This window comes from Stenella coeruleoalba (genome assembly GCF_951394435.1).
Source record: "Stenella coeruleoalba genome assembly, chromosome: 10".
In the NCBI taxonomy this organism is placed as follows: Eukaryota; Metazoa; Chordata; class Mammalia; order Artiodactyla; family Delphinidae; genus Stenella; species Stenella coeruleoalba.
Window position 1 is genome coordinate 79667427 of NC_137156.1, and position 27928 is coordinate 79695354.

The 27928-nt window shown below is 46.5% G+C and overlaps 2 protein-coding genes across 16 annotated transcripts in view; both read right to left on the reverse strand.

The window, feature by feature from the left end:
• The window catches only part of PRICKLE2 (prickle planar cell polarity protein 2), a 343358-nt gene extending 343145 nt beyond the window's left edge, over nucleotides 1-213 (reverse strand). The window contains 1 exon segment of the mRNA XM_079934990.1: nucleotides 2-213. Coding sequence (XP_079791116.1) covers nucleotides 2-83 — 82 coding nt within the window. The 5' untranslated portion in view covers nucleotides 84-213.
• Nucleotides 214-2816: 2603 nt separating this feature from the next.
• ADAMTS9 (ADAM metallopeptidase with thrombospondin type 1 motif 9) overlaps nucleotides 2817-27928 on the reverse strand; it is an 813664-nt gene continuing 788552 nt past the window's right edge. For 14 of the 15 annotated variants that reach the window (XR_013830124.1, XR_013830125.1, XR_013830126.1 and 11 more), the window contains 2 exons: nucleotides 6117-9804; nucleotides 2817-2844 (listed from right to left, as the gene is read on the reverse strand). The gene's annotated coding sequence lies outside the window, so the exon portion shown is untranslated. The remainder of the gene's footprint in view (nucleotides 2845-6116; nucleotides 9805-27928) is intronic. The other variant, XR_013830136.1, reaches the window with a different exon arrangement.

A 27928-nucleotide genomic window follows, 5' to 3' on the forward strand; every position in this document is an offset into this window, starting at 1 on the left:
GGTACCCGGGGATTGGCCCCGCTCGGGCGGGGCACACTCACCGAGCGGCTGGAGAGTCTTTTCCGGGAGCTCCGGCTGAACATGTCCGGGCGCCTCCTGCAAGCAGCGCCGTCCGTCGGTACGTCCGCACCGCGGCCGCGAGGGCGGGTCGCCTGGGCGGACACCTTCGGCGGGCACCTTCGGCGGCCGGTGGGCTGTCTCCGCCTCGCAGCCCCAGGCTGGCTCCGGAGCACACGCCTCGCCCTCCTCCCTCGCCTGTGCCTCTCGCCCTCCCGCCCGCAGGTCCCTCCCTCTCTCCCGGCATCCCCCCGCCCTCCCCGGGCTCGCCCCGCGGTCCACGGGCCCTTCCCGTCGCTCCCCGGGGGGCGCCCAGCTGTGCCTAGTTTCTCCCTTCCCCTGCTTCCCGGCCGGCCCACCGGGGATTACTCCCTTCCCTCACCTGGGCCCGCCCCCGAAGTCTCTTCCCTCACCCTCGCCACGTAAGTTAAAGGCACGGACCACTTCAAGGCCCTTGCTGCTGTACCTGGGATGGGGGTGGAGGTGGAGGGTTGGGCGTGGAGATTTTGTTTTTTTAATTAAAATATAATTCACCTACAGTAAAAATCACCCATTTTAGTGCACAGTTCTGCCAGTTTTGACTAATTCATACAGACCTGTAACCAGCAACACGATCAAGATACCGAAGTCCCATCACCCCCAAAGTGGACTCTTTTAAAAGTCTGCACCATGCGTGGAATCTATTTAGTATTTCCTAAGTGTTGGTAAATGAGACGAAGCAGGATGAAAAATGGCCCTATATCTACTTCTGCAGGAGATGCTCATTAAGTAACCACTGACGGCAAGCTTTGAATCCCCCGTGACCACGTGCCCATTCTTTTTCCACCACTTGCTAGCTAGTAATCTTCCCAAATTAACTGACTTCTTGTTGCTTCTGTCTCCTTATCCATATCAATTTTAAAAGCTATAACAAGAGTCCTAACCTCACAGCATTGTTGAGAAAGATGAGCTGGGACACCTAATAGTTGTTATACATGTTATAACAGGCACAAGCTAAGGGCTCATTAAAATCAGCTGTAAAAAAAAAAATTGCAAGCCATGGTGTCCACTTAACGTTGATGTTTCAGCTCACCACCTCCCCTGAGAGAACTTTCCTGATCCCCCATTGTAACATCTCTCACACACGCACTCCCTCATATGGCATGTAGCATACATTGAAATGATCTTGTTTACTTATTTGTCAAAAGAAGACATTCTTGTCTGTGTCAAAAAGATAATTCCCCCAGTTTAGTGTTCTTCCAGATGAGACACTGAACTTGAGTGAAGAAAAGCAGCTTGGCGGGGGGAATGCAGCAAATTAGTGGCAAGGCCAGTCTACCTGTACCCCAAATCCAAAACAAGAGGATGACGCAGCTTCCATACCGCCCCCCTCCCCCGCTGTATGTATTAGTTGATGACCTTCAGTGCCCCGAGGGCAAGGTTTGGTTTGAGTTCAAGTTTGGTGAAGGGAGTGAGGTCTTGGCCTCAGGAGCAAAATTTACAGGGGTGCCCACAAACTCAGTAATCAAGATTTTTAGGCAATAAATTAAAGAATCAAAATGAATGCAAAAAAAGTCCATGATGAACAGAAAATCCTTTTAAAGATAGGATCCTATCCTACACGTACACATCTCTGCCTAACTCACCTCACCCTAATCCTAGCTCTGGGAAAAATGCTCCAAAACTCAGGCACCTAAAGGGTAGATTCCCCTATATTGCATTTTTCCATTTACCCACCGCCCGCCATCACCAGTGGAGGGTATGCTTGCAGACGGTAAACGCCATGGCCCATTCATCTCTTGATTTGCCCAGGCCTAGCGCAGGGTCTGGCTCATTGCAAACGCTCCATGTTTGTTCAATGACTAAATAGAAGGCAGTAGCTTTGGTAGGCCTGGGGGGCAGGGAGTGTTAGCAATTCAAACCCCAGTTACAATCAGTACCAGCCCAGGATGCTCACCTGGTCTTCTCAGCAGGGCTACCACACAGCCAGCGCTGCACCACACCGCACATGGCCTTGTAACTGGCAGGAACAGGTTGGGAGGGCAGTGTTCACAATGCAGTCATTGCCTATTTGTATTTTAATTATAAAGATGTTTAGCAAAGGTCAGTAACAAAACCGGTGCATTACAAGTTGCTAACAGATGGAGGGAATGCTCTCCATACAGAGGAAGCAGCACCTTTTTCAAATTCCCTGGAAGGAAACCCAAGAGCCAGTGGCAGTAACCCTGCCCACATCTTGCTCCTGGGTAGATGTGGGTGGTAAAAGAGGCAACAGTAGTAACGCCCTGGGGAACATGGTTTGAGTGTTTCTAGACCTTAACTTTTGTTACTTGATCAAACAGGAGACAAGATATAAGTGGTCTCCACATGTTTGTCTGAACAAGCCACATGCACAAGTCCCAATCCCACCTCAAAGGGGGCGCCAAGAGTGTCTCCCCTACCACCTGCCATAAAAGCATGTCCTCGGGGACGAGTGCCCCTGGGTCCACCTCTTCAGAGCTGGAACTAGTTTTCCCTGAACTTATTTATACCTCAGGCTCACTTATGAGCGGCAGAATCTTACCTATCTATTCAACAACCACTTTATCTTGCTTAGGAAGATAAAGCTTAGTAACCCAGGAAGGAAAATGTATCCTCACTGTCAGCTTTAGGGGAACAGTAGACCGTTTTATTTTGCTTTATCACTGCATGTGCCCCTCACAGACATCTTTGATGTATGTTTCTTCCTCACCTCTCAAGGCAATACAATTACTAATGGAACCTGAAGAAATCCTCATCCACAGCTACTGACATGGGCAGATGCTTCTGCTATAATATGAAGTGGAAAAACAAAACCAGTGTAAGCTCTGGGCTTTAACTAGTCTTAAAACGCAGGCGTCGAGAAACTGGAAAGAAACGCATAAAACCTTAAAATGGATTGATGGTGAAATAAGTTTTTTCTTTTTGCCTTTTAAATGTATTTCCTATAATATGTATTCATTTAATAGTCAGAAACGTAAACTTATTTATCTAGATTGAGAATAGGGCCCTGTTGCCTGAAATAGTCTAACATCAAATCTGGATCAGGTGTAGCAAGGAGCTGTTTATCTCCCCTCCCCCTTGGCCTGTATGTACTTGTCTTCTGTGTCTTGGCCTTTACATTTTTATCTTAACTAAGTCTGTGACTGTTAAGCCAGGTGAAGCCTCCGGACGCCCGGTTCCTACATAGCTGCAGCGAACCTTAGGAATCTATCCACACAGTACTTTCTAAGATAGGGAAGAAGAACACAGCATCTCAGCACGGCCTCACCCAGGTGCATATTTCTTTCAGGTACTTACTAGAAACAATTCTGAGTATTGCAACAGGGCTAAAATCTCCCTGAACAACAGCCAACACTTAGACACTCCATCAAAGCATCCTCCTAGTCAGAAGTCTACAAATAGTATTTTGAAATAGACTGTGTAAAGTCATGCGTGGTGAGGGAGTGCATGGAGGTAACTAGAGAGACGATCCTCTCTCGGCAGTGGGATTATCGGAGACTTTTTTCTTTCTTCCCAATGCACACGCTTCCGTGGTCTACAAATTTTCTTGTATGAGCATGAAACTGACATACACAATCAGAAAAAATTAAATCAGGACTTCCCTGGCAGCGCAGTGGTTAAGAATCCACCTGCCAATGCAGGGGACATGGGTTCAAGCCCTGGTCCAGGAAGATCCCACATGCCGTGGAGCAACTAAGCCCGTGCGCCACAACTACTAAGCCTGTGGTCTAGAGCCTGCGAGCCACAACTGCTGAGCCCATGCACCACAACTACTGAGCCTGAGAGCGCTAGCCCTCATGCTGCAACTACTGAGCCTGCACGCTGCAACTACTGAAGCCTGCACACCTAGAGCCTACGCTCCACAACCAGAGAAGCCACTGCAACGAGAAGCCCGTGCACCGCAATGAAGAATAGCCCCCGCGTGCCGCAACTAGAGAAAACCCGTGCACAGCAACAAAGACCCAACGCAGCTAAAAAAATAAATAATAAATAAATAAATTTTAAAAATTTTTAAAAAAAGAAAAATCAGAAGAAAACTGGAATAAAAAGACAGTGTTGGCAGGCTAAATATTTCACAGGGCATTAAATCATCTTACATTTATAAATATATTCTAATATGTGTAAAGCAAAAATGTTAGAAATGATCAAAAGTACTACACTAAGGGCTTCCCTGGTGGCGCAGTGGTTGAGAGCCCGCCTGCCCATGCAGGGGACACAGGTTCCTGCCCCAGTCCGGGAAGATCCCACATGCCGCGGAGCAACTGGGCCCGTAAGCCACAATTACTGAGCCTGCGCTCCACAACAAGAGAGGCCACGATAGTGAGAGGCCCGTGCACCGCGATGAAGAGTGGCCCCCGCTTGCCACAGCTAGAGAAAGCCCTCGCACAGAAACAAAGACCCAACACAGCCGTAAATAAATAAATAAAATAAATTAAAAAAAATACACATATATTTGATTTTTTTTTTCTGCCACACTGCGAGGCACGTGGGATCTTAGTTCCCTGACCAGAGAGCGAACCCGTGCCCCCTGTGGTGCAAATGCAGAGTCCCAACCACTGGACCACCAGGGAAGTCCCATATTTGAATATTTAAAAGTCCAGAGACTGTAACAAAAAATAGTACAGATTGTGATCGATTGTTTTGAGGTTTGAGTTTCAGATGATTTAATAGTTTCCCTTTTGCTCATCTAATTTTTATAAAGTGAGTCCGTATTCCTTGTATAATAAATAAAGGTAAAAATACGAAATACAAAAATAATTACATAACTTTTTAAAGTTCTAGGAGATTAGGAGGTCCTAAGTGGTAGAATATAGATTTCTTTTCTTTTTTTAACTATCTATTGTGTTTCTACAAGAAACATGTATTGTTTTGAAGTAAAAGAGGCTTTTAACTTTGAAAAATAATGGATTTTAAATATGCACAAATACTTCCCTTGGACGATAAATACCAGTATGCCTGGAAGGAGGCATTTCAGGTTTTATGTCTTTGCAGTTGTCTAAGTTTTTCCCCCATGACATGTGTCTTTTGTAATAACAGAAAAATATGTTTTTGTTTTCCCTTCTACTGACACTCCTTTCAACCATGCATGTGAGGGCTTATAATGCTGTGCTCCTTGTTTTCCTAGTACCCTTATAAAACACAAAGATGCAAAGCTGACGTTTTTAATAATCCTTTGCACTTAGGTAGCAGTCTACTGTTTGCAAAGTACATTCATAAATATCACATCAGAACCCCAAGTTTCCCAGGAAGGTCAGAAGAGGAACCAGATGCTCGCTGAGGTGGTGGGCTTGGTCATCACCTTGTGCTGTTCAGAGAGGTGGTTCCAGAAGGAATGAAGCCCCGCTTTGTTGTCCGAGGATTTCGTGATCTGTTCCTGCCTTTGGGGATCGCTTTCTATTAAAGCTCTCTCTCTCTCTCTCTCTCTCTCTCTCTCTCTCTGTCTCTGCCACTCACACATCCACACACAGAGTGTTCAGGGTTTCTCACGTGCCTGGGGTGGGATGTGGGTGCATCTAAGGGGACACCTTTTAATTTTTTTTTAAATAAATTTATTTATTTTTGGCCGCGTTGGGTCTTCGTTGCTGTGCGCGGGCTTTCTCTAGTTGCTGGAGTTGGGGCTACTCTTCAATGCGGTGCGCGGGCCTCTCACTGCGGTGGCTTCTCTTGTTGTGGAGCAGGGCTCTAGGCACACGGGCTTCAGTAGTTGTGGCTCGCGGGCTCTAGAGCGCAGGCTCAGTAGTTGTGGCTCATGGGCTCTAGAGCGCAGGCTCAGTAGTTGTGGCTCGCGGGCTCTAGAGCGCATGCTCAGTAGTTGTGGAGCACGGGCTTAGTTGCTCCACGGCATGTGGGATCTTCCCGGACCAGGGCTTGAACCTGTGTCCCCTGCATTGGCAGGCGGATTCTTAACCACTGCGCCACCAGGGAAGTCCCAACACCTTTTAATTTACCCAAGGTGCGCTAGAAGGACCAGCATGTACTGAGGAAGGTGAGTGGACATCCTTCCCCCTTGACTACCTGTTTCTGCTTCTTCCCCAGCCTCTCTGCCCCGCACTGCTCACCTCTCAAGGCTGCCCTTTTCCTTCCAGCTCTCAAGTCGTTGTTGTATCATTTTCCTGCAGCGCCTTCTGTCACCTGAATAGGAACCATAGAAAGGAGAGCGAAGGGAGCTTCCTGGTACCCATTTCCCCTGCTGCCGTAGTCTGTGCTTGAGAAGCATCCTGCAAATGAGGATACTGGTTTGACACAAGAAGCTGGTATTTCTCCTCAATCCTAACTCAGAAATAAATTCTGACTCCAGCCCCTACCCTCCTATTTAATGGCCTCTTTGTCTCACCAAGACACAGGATTACTCAGTGGTTCTCAACCTTTGTAGGCTTATACTTTCTGACGGTAGACTCTTGGAGGGCTCACTTGAAGGAATTAAAACACTCAAGACAAGACTAAATGGGTCAGCCATCAGGACAAAGCAATTGCTCCAGTAAGGTAAGGACCGCAGCTGTCTTTTTTACTTCCTCTTTAGCACTCACCAGCTTGGATGCGACAGCGTGTCTCAAACTTGGCTAAACGCTAGGAATGACCTTGGGAACTCTGAAGAATCCCAACACCCAGGTCACACCCCAGGCCAATTAAATCAGAATCTCCAGGATGGCCCAGGCATCAGCATTTTACGAGCTCCCCCTGTGATTCCAACACGCAGTCACGAAGCACATCTATTGACCCTGGGAATATTTAGGCAAAGGTTTCTCACAGGCAGTTTCTTTGGCTGTGACTTGCACCTGCTATGCTTTTTTCTTCCTTCCAGAAGCTGTGCCCAGCTCTGCACCCCTCGGAATAAACTGCTCAACACCCAGGTAACAGGTGACAACATATACCTAAGGAAGGTGGGTCTGGGTGTCTGGAGGGCCTCATGTTTGCTATGCTTGGAGCAGAAAGGACAGAGCCAACTCTGCTCCAGAGGAGTAAACGATTGGGAGGGGGCTAGGGGTTTGTGATGGAGGAGTGTCTCCTTATTGGCTGTGTGCGCAGGCTTTCAATGGGAAAGATATACCTAACGGGGATTGTTCAAGGGAAATGTTGTACGGTGTCTGATGTGGTTCCCACCCCAAGACATAAGGAATCTGCCATAAAACCACAATATTCGCAGATACTTGGCAGGCTTAGATCCCGGAAGGCGGCTGGGCTTTGTGTCCAGGCTGGCAAAGAGCCAGCTCTGAGCTGACTTCTGGTGACAAGAAGGCAGCCTAAACCTGGGCCTCGAGAGTCAAAACTCAACCACAGCAGCACTAAGTATGTTCATGGGTCAGAGTGCATTGGAGCACATGTGCTGGGCTCAGGGCACCCTGATGGAGACCCACTGGATTGAGGCCTGGGTAAGGCTACCAGCCAAGGTGGCTCCTGTGCTCCAATGAGAATCATTCATTAGCCTCTGTGAACACAGAGGACGATCGAATCCACAATGTCCATGAAAGAAAAAGCGTCCGATTCCAGAAAAAAAGGGGCATGGATTTCACATCTCCCATTTACCGTTGGCTTCTCCACAGGAAAACACATTTCTTCAAAGGCCCAGAGCTAAGTTATCATTTCAGAGACCCAGAGATCGGGTGTTCTTGACCCATCAAACGGATCAGATTTCTCAAGGTATCAACCAGTTGGCTTGCTCTTACCTGCCATTTTCATGAGTCTTTTTTCCCCTTAAACTAGCAGCCCCCTAACACCAAACCTGATCTACTATCTTGATGAGACACTTTCCTGATTCTTTCCAGCTGGGCAAGTTGCCTCTGTTGTCTAGGCCAGCAGTTCTCAACGCCGGTTGCACACAGGGACAGGCTGAGGGGTCATCTGCTTTAATATGTCACGTCTGGCCCCATCCCAGTCAATTAAATACGTATTCCTGGGGTGAGACTTGAAAATGGAGTTTTAAAGCTCTCCAGGTGAGTTTAAAGTCCAGTCAGGGTTTAAAACCTCAAACCCATCTCTTTTTCCATGATTTCTTTCCTCATCTGCGTAGATTCCCCTTCTGTCTGCCGACTTCGCATCGCCCTTATCCTCCATTCCCCCCCTCCGCCTCCCTACTCAAAGTAGACAGTACATCTCTTCTACGTGGGTGAAAGAGGAGGGAAACACAGGGTAGGTAAACACCTCTGATTCCTTGTTCTTCAAAGGTGATGTCAGCAACCAGCAGCCTTGAAATTACTACCTGGAAGCTCACTTACATTACATTATCCTGCTAAATCAGAAACTGCATTTAAACAAAATTCCCCAAGTGGTATGAGTACACATTGGAGTTTGAGAAGCAGTGTTTTAATTAACACATAAGCCCACATCCTCATCCACAGGACCACCCTGAAGGCCTTCCTTGACGCACCAGGACTGGAATTCTATGCTCCAAACCCTCAGTTCTCCAAGACACCGATTCTGTATGAAGCCCTGTCCTAAATGCTGCCATAGACGCCGGTTCATTTCATCCTTGCGGCAGCTCTGTGACGTCAGTTTAGTATTATCCCTAAATGAAAGAAAACAATGTTCACAGAAGTGACATGATTTGTCCAAGTTAGTAAGTGACACACTTGAGATTTTGGTAGAGGTCTGTTTGATTCCAAAGTTGGTTCTCCTTACAGTAAAACAGGTGTCAAGGTGCTTCTCCCAGAAACGGGCAGGCACATAGAGCAGATGAGATGGCTCCTGCCATCCTAGCCCTTCTGGTGTTGCACGGAAGCTTCCTAGATCCTCTTTCTGATGATACCAGAGAAGGTGAGATCAGCTGTCCTACTCCAGCGGTGTGTCATTGTCTCACCTTGGAAATGACCGAAAGGAGTGTCAGAATGGTGTTCACGGCACTGCTGAGAATCCTCCAGAGAGCGCGGTCTGTTTGGCCCCTTCCTGGTAGAATTCTCCTGGATATGGAGTTCATTTCCTCTCCGGCAGAGAATCAGATCTCTTGAGTATTAAAGCTTATACTTGTCTTTCGTTTTCTCTTCTTCAAGCCAAAAAATCATCAAACCAGATGGCCCTTTCTCTGTCGTGAACAGGACACATACAGTTTAAAGCAGTTGTAAAAAACGATCGGAACTTAGTTTTGAACAGAACCGAACCTTCCTACTTAGCTTATAGCTGGGGTCAGTACGGCCAAGCCGCTAAGTAAAACTACTTACTCTCTGGCCCACAAAGCGACCTCTTTCATCTTCTAAGCAGGATAATCAATGCCACAGACTAGGTTGAAAACTAGATCTCAGCAGAGGCCCCCGGCATTCCTTGAGCTTGTAAAATGGATGAGTAGACTGAATTGTCCTTTCTTCATAAAGGTGGCTGCTAAGACATGGGTCTGTATCAGTCATGGCAGCCCAGCTGGTAAAACAGTAACTCTCACACGCCAATCCAAAGAGCTGTTAATTTCTTGCTCACCTCACTGTCCAAGGCCAGGGGAAGGGGTGGGGGCAGCAGTGGGGGAGGGGCTATGCTCGTCTCCACCCAGACATTCAGGCCTAGGATTCTCCAAACGTCTGCATCTGCCGTCTTCCAGAAGTACACTGTCCAATACAGCAAGTCACTCGTCGTATGTGCTATTTAAATGAAAAGCAAAAATGCACTTCCTCAGTTGCACGAGCCACATTTCCAGTTCTCGATAGCCACATAAGACTAGAAGCTACTGTCCTGGTGCAGAATAGAAGACTTCCATCATTCCAGAAAGTTCTATGGGACAGCTTGCTCTAAACTTCAGGGTCCTTCACTGGATTGTCTGTATCTGGCCTGTAGGAAGGAAGAGGAGAGAGGATGGAGGGTCAGTGAGGATTCAGATCAGGTGTGGGAATCACAGACATGTTTCCCCTCAATTCCACCTGTAAAAACACAAGACCGGGCCCACCTTATGGCAGGGGCACTGGGAAGTGACAAGCAGCCCAGGAAGAAGCACAGAATCATAGACATGGGTGAGGCCTTGGGCATCCTGGTCCTGGTAGCCTTCTCAGATGTGCAATACTCCATTCCTTGTGTTTCTAGTAGAACTAGCCAATCTTCGAAGGAACATTGCCTTATTCTCAATTGTTGTAGATGTTAATTCTTGGTGAAAGACATGGAAATTAAGATGTCGGTGAGGGTTGACTCTTAGGTACAGGAAATCTTTGACAACAGTCAGCCACTTCACCTGATAGAGAAGGCCTCATGACATTCATGGCTTCAATGGCAGACCATGTGGAAAAGGCACTGTTCTTTTTACTCTGCATTGGGGTTGGCATATTCTGTAAAGAGCCAGATGGCAAATATTTTGGGCTCTGCAGGTCACGCAGTCCCTATCACAACAACTCAATTCTATAACTGTTGTGCAAAAGCAGTCAGAGAGGAATGAATGTGACTGAGTTTTACTAAAGCTTTAATGTTTTTCTTTTAAAAAGGTCAAATTTGGCTTGCAAACTTAGTTTGCTGACCTCTACCCTAAGTCTTTTACCAGGTCCTCTTCACTTTCTAACAAAATAACCCTTTCTTCTGTCCATCCCCTCCTAAAAGGATGGTTAAAAGAAAAATGGAAATAGGGATGCATGCATAGAACCAGCTCTCTGCTGTGCTAAGCACTTTACATGAGTTAGCTGAAGTTCATTTAATTCTCACAACCCTTTAAGTTAGATTTTGTGATGGCCTCATTTTACAGATGAGAAAGCTGAGGCACAGAGATGAAGTGACTTGCCCAGTATCACACAGCAGGTAAACGACAGAACTGGGATCAAAAGCCAGGTTTGGCTGATGCAAATAGCTGAGATTCTAAATGCATGGCGTATACTTCACTGTAAGTCATTGGGGTGCACGGTATTATTGTTTAATATCCCCCAACATGCTAATCAGGGAAGAACTTACCTACAGACAATACTAAAGAGGAGGAATTAGATCCAGAGACGGAAAAAAAAAAAAATTATAGACATCAGTTGGTAGTCGGTGGGATTTATTTATGAATACCTATGATGCCTGGGGGGAGGAGGCTACAAGAATGAGGAGGAACTATGTAAACTATTCAGGGGTCCAAGGTCTTACCACGGCAGATGAAGAAAATCACTACTGTGATGAACACATGGCTTATTAATGTGCCACGGTGGGTGCCCAACTTTAGCCCTCCCCCATCACGTGTGATAAAGAGAATTTTATCTTTGATGTTATCTTCTCCTTTCTCCAGTTCCTGGCTTGAACACAAAAAGCAATATCATGGAATTGGGTACAGAAAAATAGGCCCAGGTGGAATGCAAGAAAGGAGGAAAGATTTTTGTTTGTTACACATTTCCTGGGCTCACCTTTGTTGTGGAAAGTCTGGGTAGTGGACAAACCAGAGAGAGAAGAGCATCCACAGGGATAAAAATCAATCTATGTACGGAGCTGCTGAGAACGGAAAAAGAAAAGTGCCTGCAGAGGCATGCAGGCTGATCTTGGGGAGATTTAGGGCTGGGACAGTGAATGAGAATTCTGGTATAACTGAGGAGTACAAGAGAATCAAGAAGGAAAGGGAGGGCTTCCCTGGTGGCACAGTGGTTGAGAGTCCGCCTGCCGATGCAGGGGACACGGGTTCGTGCCCCGGTCCGGGAAGATCCCACATGCCGCAGAGCGGCCGGGCCCGTGAGCCATGGCCGCTGAGCCTGCGCGTCTGGAGCCTGTGCTCCGCGACGGGAGAGGCCACAGCAGTGAGAGGCCCGTGTACCGCAAAAAAAAAAGGGAAAAGAATTTTGAGAAATGTTACCACAGATAATGAATTGTACCCCTGACAACATTCTTTGGGAGCTGCAGGTGAAGCCCTGAATTATCATTATTATTATTTTTGCTTTTGAAGATGTGGCCCTATGCAGAGATTGGGCCATGTGGGACCATGGAATTTTTATTTGGTTACACACGCAAAGTGACTCCATTTTTTTTTTTTTAACCTCTGAAATGGTTAGAATTATCCAAGTTGTATGCAAAAGAGAATTATAACAGGCATAGCTGTCCAAGAGTGGAATACAATAGCTCATGAGGTAGACAATTCTCTTTCTCTAGAAGTGTTCATGTAACCATCTATTGTGAGGTTGAAGGGAGAAATTCATGAGTCATGTGGAAAAAGGGTTCTCCAACCTGATCAAACATCAAAAGAACCAGAGCTTTCACAATCCATCGGCCCAGGCCCCTTCTTTTTCTTTAATGGTATGGGACCCTAACCCTTTATCAAGTTTCTCTAGGGGATTCAGAGGTCTGGGAACCAATGATGCCAAGAGTTGGTCAAGGTGACCACTACTGCCTCTTCCAAGTTTGACATGACAAGCATCAGCCTCCACAAACCTCTCCTTCATAAAAATATACAATGTATATGGTAGAGATACTTAGCCAATCAAAGCACATTCTATTAAAAAGGAAGTGTGTCCAAAGGATCTCTCAAATAAATACAGAGAACTAGAAGGCACAAAATCACTAAGAAGTTACATCCTACTTCTTTTTAGATCTGCTTGGATTTTACTCCTGAAAATCCGTAGGTTGAAGCTCTAACCCCCTGCACCTCAGAAGGTGACTGTATTTGGAGATAGGATCTTTAAAGATGTCATTAAGATAAAATGAGGTCAGATAAGGGATTAATATCTAACATACGTATTTATTTTCATACCCTTTATCCAGGTCTGTGGGGTACCACCCTTTCACTGAATTCACTCCAAAAACCCCTTTCATGGGAAAAGAAAGTCAGATAGACAAAAAAGAGAAAAGAGATTCTCAGGCCTGGCACAAAAATCCTTCTAGAAGTCCAGGTAATCATGGCTAAGAGTTGTATCTGGAAAATGGCAAGTAAATGAAATTTTTATAAACGCAGTCCCACGTGAAAAGCTGTAAGAGAGCTTATGGCAAAGGCTAAGTTAGAAGGATTTTTCTGTAAACTGAGTGTGTATATCAAGGTTTGGGTTTTTAAGGGTTTTCTCCTAATTGCAAAAATAATATATATATTTATTGCAGAAAACATAAAACATTGAGAAAAACAGAAGAAAAAAAATCTCAAATATTCTCAATTCCATGGAATCTCAATTCCATGACCAAGAGATATTTTAAACATCTTAGAGCATATGTTTCCAAATGAACACAGATGCATATACATATATATGAATATATATGTACATGTAATAAATTGTTTTCAAAAAGTTGGAATCCAACTGTACATATTTCTTTAACATGCTTTTTTCCACTTCATCTATCCTGAGCATTTTCTCACACTGCAAATATTGTTCTATAGCCAAGTTTCCAAAGGCTACAGAGAATCCTATTAAATCCTGCTGCTGGCCACTGAGGTTGTTTCCAATTTTGATATGATAAATAATGCTACCTGTCCACATTAATGTTATTTTAAAGCAAGACACACAGATACAAGAAGTGATGCCAAGTGAAAGAGTGACATTGCTAAACGTCGTTTTATTTATCCTAAAACACTGAAGCAATGCTTTGGGAACGGGTTGACTGTCAAGTGTGCAAACACACCCCACTCCTTCTGGGGAGCTGGTGGGATGCTGGGCCAGACAAGCAGATCCCCTCAGGTTCGCCAATGCCCTGTTTGACACTCTGGCTCCCAGACTTAGAAAACCTCTCTCAGTTTCTCCAATAACAATAATACTACAGGGATATAAGAAGGAAAAAAAGTGGGTGGCTTCTGTCTGGGGCTGAACTGTGGCTCCTGAAAATCTATAGATTGAAGCTCTAACCCCCTGCACCTCAGAAGGTGACTGTATTGGGAGACAGGATCTTTAAAGATGTCATTAAGATAAAATGAGGTCAGATAAGGGATTAGTATCTAACATATATAAACAGGTCATACAACTCAGCATCAAACAACCTGATTAAAAAATGGGCAGAAGAACTGAATAGACATTTTTCCAAAGAGGAAATGCAGATGGCCAACAGGCACATGAAAAGATGCTCAACTTCGCTACTCATCAGGGAAATGCAAATCAAAACCACAGTGAGATGTCACCTCACCCCTGTCAGAATGGCCATCATCAAAAAGAACACGAATAACAAATGCTGCTGAGGATGTGGAGAAAAGGGAACCCTTGTGCACTGTTGGTGGGAACGTAAATTGGTGCAGCCACTGTGGAAAACAGTATGGAGGTTTCTAAAAAAACCTGAAAATAGAACTACCATATGATGCAGCAATTCTACTCTGGTTATATATTCCCAAAGCACTAATTCAAAAAGATACACATCCCAACGTTCATAGCAGCATTATTTACAATAGCCACGACATGGAAACAACCTAAGTTTCCATCAACAGATGAATGGATAAAGAAAATGAGGTGTGTATATATATATATATATATATATACACACACACACACACACACACACACACACACATATACACACACACACAATGGAATACTACTGAGCCGTAAAAAAAAAAATGAAATTTTTCCATTTGCAGCAACATGGAGGGTATTATGCTAAGTGAAATAAGTCAGACAGAGAAAGATAAATACTGTATGATATCACTTATATGTGGAATCTAAAAAATACAACAAACTAGTGAATATAACATAAAAGAAGCCGACTCACGGATATAGAGAACAAGATAGCAGTTACCAGTGGAGGGCAGGGAGGGGCCGTATAAGGGTGGAGGAGGGAGGTACGAACTACTGGGTGTAAGATAGGCTCAAGGATGTACTGCACAACAAGGGGAAGACAGCCAAAATTTGTAATAACTGTAAATGGAAAGTAACCTTTAAAAGTTACATACAAATTTTTTAAAAAAAGATAAAATGAGGTCACATGGGTGGGCTTTAATCCAATATGACTGTGTCCTTTTTTTTTTTTATGACTGTGTCCTCTCACCGCTGTGGCCTCTCCCGTTGTGGAGCACAGGCTCCGGACGCGCAGGCTCAGCGGCCATGGCTCACGGGCCCAGCCACTCCATGGCATGTGGGATCCTCCCGGACCGGGGCACGAACTCGTGTCCCCTGCATTGGCAGGCGGACTCTCAACCACTGTGCCACCAGGGAAGCCCAACTGTGTCCTTCTAAGAAGAGGAGATTAGTACACAGACACACAGAGGGAAGATCATGGGAAGACACAGGGAGAAGACAGGCAGTCATCACATGCCAGGAGAGACACTTCAGAAGAAACCAATCCTGCTGACACCTTGATCTCAGACTTCCAGCCTCCAGAAACGTGAGAGAACGCATTTCTGACGTTTAAGCCACCCAGTTTGTGGTGCTTTGTTACGGCAGTTCCAGCAAACAAATACAGCTCCCTAACTCTTCTTAAGAGAAATTCTGTTAAAATGATTTTTTCCTTATAAAAGTAATAAACACCCCCCTTTTATTCCAGGGGAGTCAAACCCTTAAGAGCAGGCAGCTGTAGAGTCAGAGAAATGAGACATTTGGAGACACAGGACTCAGGAGCTAAGTGACCTTCAGTATAACCTTGATGTATGTGGCTCTCAGCATCCTTATATTGAAAATAAAGATCCTAACTCCTGTGATAAGTAACACCCACCTCCGGGCGGACACTGAACATGACAAATGTGAAAATCACCGAGCACAGGATGTAGCAGCACCGCATGAACGCTATTAGCCCGTGGCCTGGGCGAGCTCAGCTCCATCCCAGCACATAAAGTGGGTCATGAGCAACCATACAATTTTTACAAAGAGAACTATGTGCTCAGAGCTTTTTGCTTTAAGGCAGACTTGCTTTGTTTAGCCCACACAATGCTTTTTAAAACTTCACATTGGTTGTCAATATTTTAAAAATAGGAGGTGCTACATGGATTCTGGAGTTCTGCCTTTTTTGAAGAATCAGAAGATCTGGCAGTGCCGGGTCCTATTCTCTTATGGTAGTGTTCAGCCAGGGCCACCTAGCAACTGCCCAGATGTCTGGCTCACTATGGTCCTCGGGCACAGAACTCATCCGTGTCACCTGCCAGGTCCTGTATTGAATTTGTAACCCAAGGCTTAATGTATAGACTAATTTTTATAAATAAAATACACACACACACACATATATATATATATATATATATACACATACACACAGAGAACATGTGTGTGTGTGTGTTAAGTCACATACCTCATGACTTCACTATTTCAACACCTCTTCCTTTTAAAAAATCCACTTTGACTCAGGACACATATCTGTGATTCAACAAAACTGAAATCTAAAAACGCTATCACCCCATACATCCTGGAAAAATGAGTGAAACTTTACAATTTCCCTAATCAGATCTATTATTTTACACATGAGGTCACACAGCTAGTTTACAAACAGAAATTTAGCTCTGGAAGAGGGCTCACAAATTGTCTAGTCTTCGTAAACCCTCACTTTGCTAGAAACCTCAGGGATTAAGGAAAAGTTTTTGTTATCTGATTCTATTTTTATGAGAAATAAAAGAGAAAGAAAGAAATGCAAACATTTAATGAGTCGTGTTTCTTTCTTTCCCTCCCAGCAATCCCCAGGTATCACCAAGATGCTCCCAGGTATTCCTAAAACAGGTTCACCTCCTCCCAGCCCTGTGAACCCCTGCGCTGTCTCGTATTAGTTGCTAGGTAACTGAAGAAGATTTATGCACATCTATCGTTAATTTCAAAGACAGTTTTCAGCTCTGCCATAAACAGCACGAGAAGCAGACACCACACTCGCCTAAGAGAGACTCCTCTCGCCTTCCCTGAGATGAGGCATTCCAGGGCACGTCTGCAAGATACAATATATCCTGGTAAAGGTCCAACTGTCTGCAAAAGCAGTTCAGCAAATCTGAGACATCTGGGCCCAGCTCCAGTGCCCTCTCGTGCCTCCAGTGCCAAATCCATCAGAAGTTTCATTCAAAGACCATGGTCTGCCCTCTTCGTTTGTCTGTGTGAAATCTAATCTTGTGCTTTTCTCCCCCGTCCTTCCCAGCAGCACCAATATTCAGTCTTGGAATGGAAAACTTTGTATCCCAGAATTATCTGCAAAATTATTTCTCAAGCCAGCGGTTTCATTACCTTTTTAAAGGCTCCTGTTAAGCACAAGTACCATTTATACTGGTTTGGATGACATGTACGGCTTTTATTGCCACTGCGTGGTAAGTGATGGGTGGACTCAATTTATATGATGGCCCCCCCAAACCAAAGTTTTATAGAGAGATCATAGTTATAGGGATCTTGTACATTTGGGAAGCAGTTCATGTTTTACTAGGAGCTTCCCTGAGCAGCCCACCATGGCATCCTTGCTGCAACTCCATGAGAGGCCTGGTTCATGGCATTGCCACTTCTGGCTTAGATGACTTCCAGGGTTCAAAAGTCGGCCAACTGATGGTCCAGCTTTGTTGATTCCTAATTTCTCTTCCACATAGGCTCCCAGGAGATCGCTCTAAAACAGAAACCTGAACACGCCGATTTAAACCAGCCAATGACAGTTCATCATTTACATGATCCAAGTTCACATTCCTTAGCATGAAGACAAGGGCATCCGTCATCTAGTCCCTCTCTCTTCATCTCGTCTCCCATCACACTCATCTGATGTTTTGCATCCCACCGGCACTGCCTTTGGTACGGTTCCCTGTACGTCACACTGTTTCTGACCCCGGGGCCTTGATCACAGTGTTTACTCTGCTTCCAAAGCATACACTCCCAGCATCCAATTCCTACAGCATCTCCTCCAGGAAACATTCTCTGATGCCCCTTCCCCACCCCATCCTGGCTGAGTTAGAGGTCCCTCCCCTGTGCTTCCAGAATACTCAGGACGTAGCTCTCTCAGTGCATCTGTGGAATTGCTTTATAATGTTCTGTTCATCTGTCTCCCTCACTGTATGCTTGAGTTTTTCCAAGGCGGTGTCTATATACCATCTACTTCCTTTTGGTATCCGCAGAGCCTAGCACAGTGTCTACCTTCATGGTCCTCATTGTGTTGAAGGGAAGGCATGAAGAAAAAAGGGAGAGAGATTGTAAGAGGGAGGCCAGTAGCACCATCAGCCTGATTCACAGATAAGGCAACGCAGGCTCTGAGACCCCAGGCAACACATTTAACAAGCAGAAGATCTGGAATGTGAAGAGGGAGAAGGATCTTTAGAAATGATCCAACCCATCCTTTAATATAGTGGAAAGAGCTCCTGCTTGATTACTTCCAAGGATGGGGCGCTCGTTGCCTCTCCTCTGTCAGCCATGCCCGTTGTCGGTCAGCTAGACCGTGAGACGGTTCTTTCTTGGGTGGTGCGGAAACCAGTTTCCCCATGGTTCGCATCAGCCTGGTTCTGCTTTGGTCTTCTGCTCTCAGACACTTCCTTTTGGCAGAGCAGAAAACTCAGCCTTCCCAGTGCGTGGAGAAAGCACCCTCAAGTTGTTCCTGCCTCTCTCAATCATCATCAAAAATGCAAAAATAACCAGATTCCTGGCCTGAACATACAGGCTTTCCATGCACTCTCTAATCCAAACCTCCCTGAAACGCAGTGGAAAAACATGTCCAAGATCACACAGCTAGACTGCCACACATCAGGCCTAGACCCCGAGGGATGCACTCCACGTTTATGTATTTAACTACCACACAATACTCTTGCCTGGGTGAGCCCTTCAGCCGTCCGACAGTGAAAAGCTAAGCAGATTAAAGGTACGTAATTCGCACACTCTCCCTGTTTTTTGTTTTTTCGGTTTTTTTCTTCCTCTAATACCAGCTTGACGGGGATCTCTCTCCTCTGAGGTTTGTTTTTAAAAATGAGTTTCTTTCTTATCCCTCCTTTCTCCCCAGCCCCAGGAAAAAGATCACTGGGTTGCCAGCTCTGCAAACGCCGTGTTATTCACGGGGTGCCGCACCAGGACAAGCCAACTCATTAGTTTCAAAGCCGCAAATTAATCTTACATTACTGTTCCCGAAGGTGAAAGGTCATTTTTTTATCTTCTTAGCTGTATCCACCCCACCCCCCCACCGCCCCCACCCCAGGAGGAAACTGGATCTTTATGCAGGAAGAGACCCCTCCCTCACTGGACCAGCTGTTTATGTTTCTCTTCTTTGTTGTGAGTGAAATTGTACACAGAGGGGCGGGATTGTTTGAAAAACCCAGAGGTTGTTTTAAAAGTAGGAGAGTTTTGTAAACCATGGGGCAGAGACATAATGAAGAGGCTGGCACTGGGAGTGCTGAAAAAAGCTAGAGACAGTTGGCTCTGCCAGAAGGAAGCCCATGGCAACTAGAAGCAAAGTCCCTTCTCTGCCCTCCAGTTTTGCAATCCCCCTCTGGCACCCCCTAGTGGCAGAACCTAGCATGGCACCAGGTGGCTGGGAGAAAGGACAGTTCAGCCACCAAACAGTGGTGACTTTGAGGCTGAGAGACGACAGTTTAATAACTGGCACCAGCCACTGTACCTCGAGCAAGGCTATGTGCTAAATGCGATCAGCCTGGTGTGCGGAGCTGCTGGTGGGATGGCAGCGCTCCACGTTCATGGAATGGTCCAAGCTCGGTCCTAATAACCTCCCAAATCATGAGAGGGACACAGAATGAGATGTGGTTCCCAGGTTGGGCTGCCCCAGTTACACTGAAATTCCTTCTGGGTAGCCCTGGCCGGATCAAAGCTGCATTGAGGAGGGGAAGAACGCTGCATTGAACACTGCCTGCTCGTGTTCACAAGAGCTATTGTCTCATCCCTAATGGTGAAATTGGAGCGAATACATGGACCAGTGTTTCCTTTCCCTCACCCAGGCCTTCTTCCAACATTCTCTCCCAGCCCCACAGGGAGATGTGGCATTTAAGGGAGGGTGGGGAGAGGAGTGTGATGGGTGACCCCTGAGGAAGAGAGAAAAGGTAGCCTTCTCTTTACATCTCTAAGTGTTTCTCCCTGACAGAAGCCCTGGAGAAAGCACAGGCTGTCGTGCAGCTGTGGGGTATGATACTGCCAGAATGAGACAGAAATGTGTCCTTTCCCAGTGTGCTGTCCATCAAAAGTTCCCCATGAATATCTTGGAGCCAAAAGTCATTCCTTAAAGATAGCAGCCGCTAAACAGAGCAGGGAAAAGGTCAAGAGAGAAGGTGGGATTTGGAGGAAGCAGGCAAAATATAGCCACTTGAGTTTTTAACTCAGCTTCATTTTAAATGATATTCAGCAAGAAGTTGAATGACCCCATGAAAAAGGGCAAGGGGGTTATATTTATTGCATGGGATACTTCCAATTCAGTTTACTTCTCTCTCAAAGACAGAGAGGCAGCAGGGCGCGAACCGCACCAGAGATGAAAGCCCCAAGAGTGCAGCTGAGGACTGGGGCTGGAAGGAAAGAACGGCTCTCGATCAGGTCCAGGTGTGGACCCAGCAATTATTCCAGCCACTACTTTTCACCTCCAAGTGGAGCTGGCATGGTGGGGAAGGAGGGCAAGTTGCCAAGTAGTAACCTGCCAGTTGGCTGAAGCCACCTAACCCATTCCAGCCTGGAACAGGATGGAAGTTAGGGACAAGGTCATGTTAACTTGGGTGGCTCATCAAACACTGGGTCCTGGGCCTCCCTACCTGGCCAATTGATGACTGGTTCTTAGCTCCAGTTGAGCTCCACCCTACACCGATGGGTGTAGACATGAACAAGCCTGGTTCCTGGCTGAACATGGAGCCAAGGGTACAGGTTTCTACGTCCTCTTCAGGGATGCGGTGTTGAGAGTCAGTCACTCTGCCTGCTCACCATTTCTACCTTCTCCTGGTAAGAGCAGCGTGATTTTCCTGTGGGAGATCACTGCTTCTTCACTTTCAGCAGTTATGTCTTGGTTCTAGATTCTTCTCTTTCCCCCTCACCCCAGCTCTAGGAAGAGACCTAAGTCTGGCCAACTGAAATCAATCTTGGGATTTTTGTTGGAACCATCAGGAAGGAAAAGTTCTCTTCTGGGAGCGGTGGTTGGGAGAATAGCTTGTGCATCCCTCACCTATGGCCACGAGGCCACATCACAGACCCTCCCACAGCTCAGGGGCACAGTAAGCACTGCTGTCACACTGACGGCTCTGTGGATTCGCTGGCACGCTTCTGCCTCTGGCTCACATCTGTGGTCGGTGGGGCAGCTCTGCTCTAAATGTCTTTTTTCCCTCCAGGACCAGCAGGCTACCTGCGGCATACTCTCACGCTGATTCCAGAAGCGTAAGAGCAGGCAATTCTTCTTAAGGGCGAGGCTCGAAACTGGCACACTGTCATTTCCAAGCACATGCTTTTGGCCAGAAGCGGTTACATGGTCACGCCCAACATCAGCGGTGGATGCAGTCACCGGCTGGGGGTAGGCACGCAGGAAGGGTGCCGAATTGGGAGCCTTTGTGCAATCACGTTACACCACCTTCCCTGGTGGCCGCTTTATCACCTGATGGGACCCGTCTGCCTGAATGAAGCCACCAGAAAAGAGAGCAAAGGCAAGAGTTGGAGACATAAATGTGATAATATCGTTGGAGTCCCTGAATCCTGCTGTGTGTCCTGACTTTTCACTTACTTTAATTGTTTAAGTCCGTTTCAATTGGGTTTCTGTTGTTTGCAACAAAAAGACACCTGACTGATCTGTATCAGTCAGGACACTCGGGAAGTCTACAGTGTCAAGCCAGAGAGACGAGAGGCAGGATCCCAAGAGAAGGCAAGATAGAACAAGCGGGTTCTAGAAGCTGAGCCCAGAATGGCTGCCAGAGACCACTGGGCTTGGATCGTGAAGCCTCTCACGAGATGCCCACAGAAGGCCAGTGGGAGCGCTAGAGGACACTGCCATTTGATCACTGTGGACCAAAGGACTACGTGGGCTCTTGTTTCTCCAGCATCCGACAGACACAGATGAAGCCGAGCAGAGGAGGCCCTGCTGACTCAGCCGCGCTGCCCCTCCCCCGCAAAGGAAAAACAACTTAAGTTCAGGAAAAGTACCACCAGGACTTCTAGGGTTGTAGGTACTAGACAAAGTCCTTGAACCTGTGATTCTGAAAAAGGAACCAAAGATTTGAGAGGAGCAAATGAGACCCTTGGCCTAAGAGGAAGGATCACAAGGACGCTCATATCTAAATAGTCTTAGCAACAACATTAACTCCAGACAGTACTATTTATTGAAAATGAGCCGCACGCCAAGCACAGGGCTAAGGAATTGTCATGTATTAGGACACCTGATCCTGTCGAGAAACCCGAGAGGGTATTTTATCGCCATTTGACAAACAAGGAAGATGGAGTTAGAGACGTTCCATCCCTGTCCAAGGTCCTCGGGCTGAACCTCTGTCCTGCCCCAGAGCCCCTGAAGTTTAGACCAGGCTGCGAGCCTCCCTCACTACGATTTTCTTTGTTCTTTCTGGCCTCAGAGCCCGCAGGGACCTTTTAATGAATACTTCCTTCCCTTGCCCTTTTATAGCCTACTGTTCTTTGAAATGGGGGTCCAACATCACACTGGAGAGAAAAATACCCTCTCTGTCAAAAACTTTGCTAGAGTCTCACTCTGGAGGGCAGTTGTGGTTTCCTGCCCACACCCAGGCCCTCTTCCTCCGGTTAAGAGCACCCAGGTTTCCTTTGGGGAATCATCTCCCATCCCTCAGTTCAGGTGACTGAGGTGGGCCTGCACCCACACAGGTGATGCTGCACCCCTGCTCCCTACTCTAGGGCTGGGCATCTGAGCCTCAGCTCCCCACTGGTGCAGTCCATGACGTGAGTCAGAGAGGTACATGATATGCTGGGGCCAGAGTCTACTAGCTGGGCAACCTTGGGCCACTTACCTAAGCACTTCTGTGCCTCAGTCTTTCCGTCTGTAAAATGGGATGATAATAATATCCTCCCCTGCAACCTCTGTAGAGTTGTTATGAGGAAGCATTAAGATGATGCATGTAAAGAACGCTTTACACAGCCTCAGCAAGATACAGCCGGGATCACTGCTAATCCAGGCATGGGCACACTACTTGTCCAGGCTGACGGGAATCTTTGCTAGGATTTTATTGGAAGTACTGAGCAAGTCGCATTCCCCACCCCGTCCCTCCTTCCTCCTTCTCTCTCTGGTGGGGATATTAGGCAGTGGGCTGTGGACCTGGAACAGATAGTGGGAAGGAGAGTGGAGAGGTGCAGAGACAGATTTTTCTCAGCTTTGTTCGGGGACCTGGGTCTGGCTGTGCTTGCGGTCACCACTTCCCTGGGCTTGGAGGTAGCGTGTGCCAATGATTCCCTTTGTGGGGAAAACCAGTTTTCGACGGAGTCAGGGTGGGAACGGGGCAGCAGAGCGGAAAGGGTAAGGATTGTTGGAATATGTTCAGACCTCAGCATCTTCTGACTTTTCTCTCCTCTCTCAACCTACGAGACACACAAAGCAGTAAACTAGGATGGGGGGGGGGAAATATAGAACCTTTATGGTATTTAATCTTTCCTTCCCTCCCGCCCTCAAGTCAGGCCAAAGGACACAGTCACTTTGGTACAACACATAGCCGGGTACGCATCTCAGCTCAGCCATTCCCCAATCATGAAAACATGAGCAGTTTTGGCAAAGCCCTGGTTCAACCATACGAAATGATCATGTTTGCAGGTCAAGAAATGGTTGAATACTGACAGTTTCACACTGATCAACCTGATAGTTCCCATCTGAATGGGGTTTTGCTAGGATTAAATAAGATGATACATGTGCATTTCTTCGCACGATGCCTGGCACTGAGGTACTGACTATTAAGCGTTAATTGCTACTACTACAGTGGTAACGATGGTGATGATGATGAAGAAACAGTCACAAATCAAGGCAAAGAGAAACAGCCTCAGCTAACAGCAGCAGTTTTCCAACTTGACTGAAAATTCTGCTTATTTTCCCCTAAATCTTGCTCTTTGGGATTTTTGCAATTTCTGTCTTCACCCGGACAGGGAGGCAAAAGGTTCACAAAATAAACCAGGACCCTTCAGGCCTCAGTGTCTCTTCTTTATTGAGAAGACCCCCTGGAAAGCTCAGGGTTGTGAGAAGTTCTGATGACGGGGAGAGAGAAGAGGACAGGGGAGGGAGGAGGGGCTGTTTGAGAATCATCACTCATATATATATATATATATATATATATATTTTTTTTTTTTTTTTTTTGCGGTACGCGGGCCTCTCAGTGTTGTGGCCTCTCCCGTTGTGGAGCACAGGCTACGGACGTGCAGGCTCAGCGGCCATGGCTCACGGGCCCAGCTGCTCCGCGGCATGTGGGATCTTCCCAGACCGGGGCACGAACCCACGTCCCCTGCATCGGCAGGCGGACTCTCAACCGCTATGCCACCAGGGAAGCCCGTCACTCATATTTTTAAATATCGTGACGTCAATAAAACAGCTTCCAGTTCAGTGACAACTGAGGCTTTTGTTTTGATCATGGGCTTCTCACCCACCAGCCAGTTATTCTGGTTAAAGCAGAGCATTTGTTTTCTGAAAGGTGACGATTGGATGCATAGTTGTTCTCATTTCCTGAGCCTTCCAGGTGCGGCCACCAAGTTATTTAGGCTGTGCCTCCCAGCTTGGGGCCTTTGGACACATCATCCCCTGAATCCAAATGCTTTCCCCTCCTTCTGCACCCTCATTCACTCGTACAGCACTCTCGCTTCAGTGCGACCTTGTGGTGTGTTTTTAGACACTCCAGATCCATCGGCCCTTTGTGATTTGCCCTCATATTACTTGCTAATTCCCAGTGGTTTTTGTCACTGGACACCAAGCTCCAGAGGACAGGCGCTGACTGGGTTGACTTTATTCTGCAATGTCCCCAGGACCTCTCCTGAGGCATGGCCCATGGTGGATACTCAGCAATATATGTTAAATTACAAATTCATCTTTCAGTAATTAATAATAGTTCATTCAGGGCTTCCCTGGTGGCACAGTGGTTGAGAGTCCGCCTGCCGATGCCGGGGACGCGGGTTCGTGCCCCGGTCTGGGAAGATCCCACATGCCGCGGAGCAGCTGGGCCCGTGAGCCATGGCCGCTGAGCCTGTGCGTCCGGAGCCTGTGCTCCACAACGGGAGAGGCCACAACAGTGAGAGGCCCGCGTACAGCGCAAAAAAAAAAAAAAAAATAGTTCATTCAGTAAATTCATTAATCAGTGACAGAGGCTTGGACCTTCCCCATGGGAAACAAGGTAAGTTTTTGAATTGGGATGCAGGGGATGGTAGCAAGGATGCCACCTGGTCCTCCGTCTGACAGGAGAACAAGAGGAAGGGAAAATCCTTTGATTTCAACATATTCCAACTCGTGATATCTGGGAAAGGGGACTGAAAGACATTTCCAGCATTGTGTAAAGTGTCCTACCCATGCAACAGAGACAAATGGGAACCAATCCTGAACTTCAGACATGACTAATAGCGTAGAACGAGCAAGTGTCAGTGATTCGTTTGAAGTGAACAATGATAATGCAGAACGGAGGAATTCTACATTAGAATTAGTTGGGGGTAAAGGTAAGGGACACTTCCTCCATCACCAGGAGACGGCGTCCTAATCACAGATCCGTGGGTAGGCCTGGGCTAGCGGCAGTGCTGGTATTTACACCCAGTTGGCCAGAGTTATTGGATTTTGCAAAAAGGAACAACAATCCCAGCAGAGGTAGGGAGGGAACATTTTGTTTGGGCTACACTCGCCAATCAAACTCTAATTAATCTGCTGTCCATGGCTATCTCGCCTGCGAGACGGGGAGCCTCCCAAGGTCAGAAACTGGGCCTTGCCTTACTTTTCATTTTCTGTCCTCTGGAAACAATGTCTTTGGATGAACAAATGAATGATTCCTATTACTGCCACACGGCCTCTCTCCCCCAGTGAAACAAAGTACAACCCGAATCTATAATTCTCACTCCATAAAATCCCCATTATCGAGAAACACCTGTTTACAGAATACTTACAGTGCACTAGGCGGCATCCTGTACTTTGAAAGGCACACGGGGACTATAGGCTCAAAGAGTTTAATTACCTGATTAGACAATACAAAGTAAAAACTCTTGGATTCCCGTAACAGAAACTCACTCAATTTAACTCAACTAAGAAAAAAAGAAAAGAAAAGGTTACGGAATCCAAGTTTAGGCACCAGAGATTAGCCTGGTGACACAGGCATGAGAACCAAAAAACCAAGAACAGAGGTGACCGCACTGCCTCACTCAGGCCGTGGCATCCACTTACTCATCTTGCATGTGACCCAAGATGGCGGCCAGCCCTAACTCTACATTATGACCTTGAAGGTCAAGTGCTCACCGTAACTGATTCATCATGGCTGTGGAAGGTGTAGATCACATGATTCGCTGCCTACCTACCTCGACTATGGGCAAGCTGCCCCCAGAAGGCATGGCAAACAGTACTGACATTTCAAATAAAGGCAAAACGATCCACAAACAGGAAAAGATAAAGTAGGAAGGGGCAAAGAGCACAGGGTGTAAAAATTGAAGCTTTGGTTTCTGCAAAAGGAAATGCAGCAGAGAGAAGAAGGTCTCAAATTCCCAAACTCAGCTGTAATAAGGAGTTCTTCTCTCCCACAAGTCCTGGCTGTGAGTAATCAAGGAGAAAATGGTCTGTGAGAAAAACACAACAATGTTACTTACCTTCTATGTGTATATATGCACGTAGGAAAATGCAAAGTACAAGCTCAGGAAAGACAGACCCCCAAACCTGGAACCTCCAGTAAAGAGGGTCAGCATCATGATTAAGAGTGGTGGTCCACGTCAGACCTACTGGAGAATGGACTTGAGGACATGGGGAGGGGGAAGGGTAAGCTGGGACAAAGTGACGTAAAACGTAAAATAGATAGCTAGTGGGAAGCAGCCGCATAGCACAGGGAGATCAGCTCGGTGCTCTGTGACCGACTGGAGGGGTGGGATAGGGAGGGTGGGAGGGAGGGAGACGCAAGAGGGAGGAGAGGGAACATATGTATAACTGATTCACTTTGTTATAAAGCAGAAACTAATACACCATTGTAAAGCAATTATACTCCAATAAAGATGTTAAAAAAAAAAAAGAGTGGTTGTCCAAGGGAACTTTAGCCTCATCTATGATGTATTAAGTTTTTTAAAAAGGAGAATGGATTCATCTCTTACTTGGGTAATTAAAGTTTAATTGCTTAAATAAGAAAACTGGCTTAGAGCATGCTTCTCCAGGGAACTTCAAGAAGCTTAGCTGGCTGATTTCCCTGAGGCCAGGTCAGGGTCCAGCCTCCCACCCACCCACCCACCGTGTGGTCCCGGAATTTAAGAGGTGGGTCTGCCAACTTAATTACTAACTCAACTGAAAAAGTGACTTTTTGGAGAGTAGTATTAATTTTGATGTCAACATGTCAATTTCTTTTTTTTTTTTTGAAGAAAGCATCTGGTTATGTTCTTCCAACTATTGTTAAAGCAAAATTAGATGGGAAGACAAATGCGCACAAATTACTATTCTGGGAGACTCTTGAGAACATAAAAATATGAAATAAACAGCATCAAGAAAATGCTCAGGGCTTCCCTGGTGGCGCAGTGGTTGAGAGTCCGCCTGCCGATGCAGGGGACACGGGTTCGTGCCCCGGTTCGGGAGGATCCCACATGCCGCGGAGCGCCTGGGCCCGTGAGCCATGGCCGCTGAGCCTGCGCGTCCGGAGCCTGTGCTCCGCAACGGGAGAGGCCGCAACAGTGAGAGGCCCGCGTACCGCAAAAAAAAAAAAAAAAAGAAAATGCGTTCAGCTGTGGATGGGGTATAACTGCGACCTCCACTCTTTCTTGGTGAATTTCAGGCACACACCTCCTTCCTAAATCCTGTTCTTAACAATTCTCAGGAGCTTAGGGGTGAAAAATCATACAACCAACACTTAAAAAATCAGACATGTGATGGAGAATTTATAGCCACAGATCTTCCTAAATCTCCGAGCTAACCGTTGGTCTCAACTGCTTCCTCTACAATCTTGACCAAATCCACTGCCTAAGCCACAAAATACTTACACAGTCCTCATGTGTAAAGCACTTTGTACTTTTCTTTTCTCCCAGCCTGCTAGAACTGGTATCAAATTCTCCCTCCT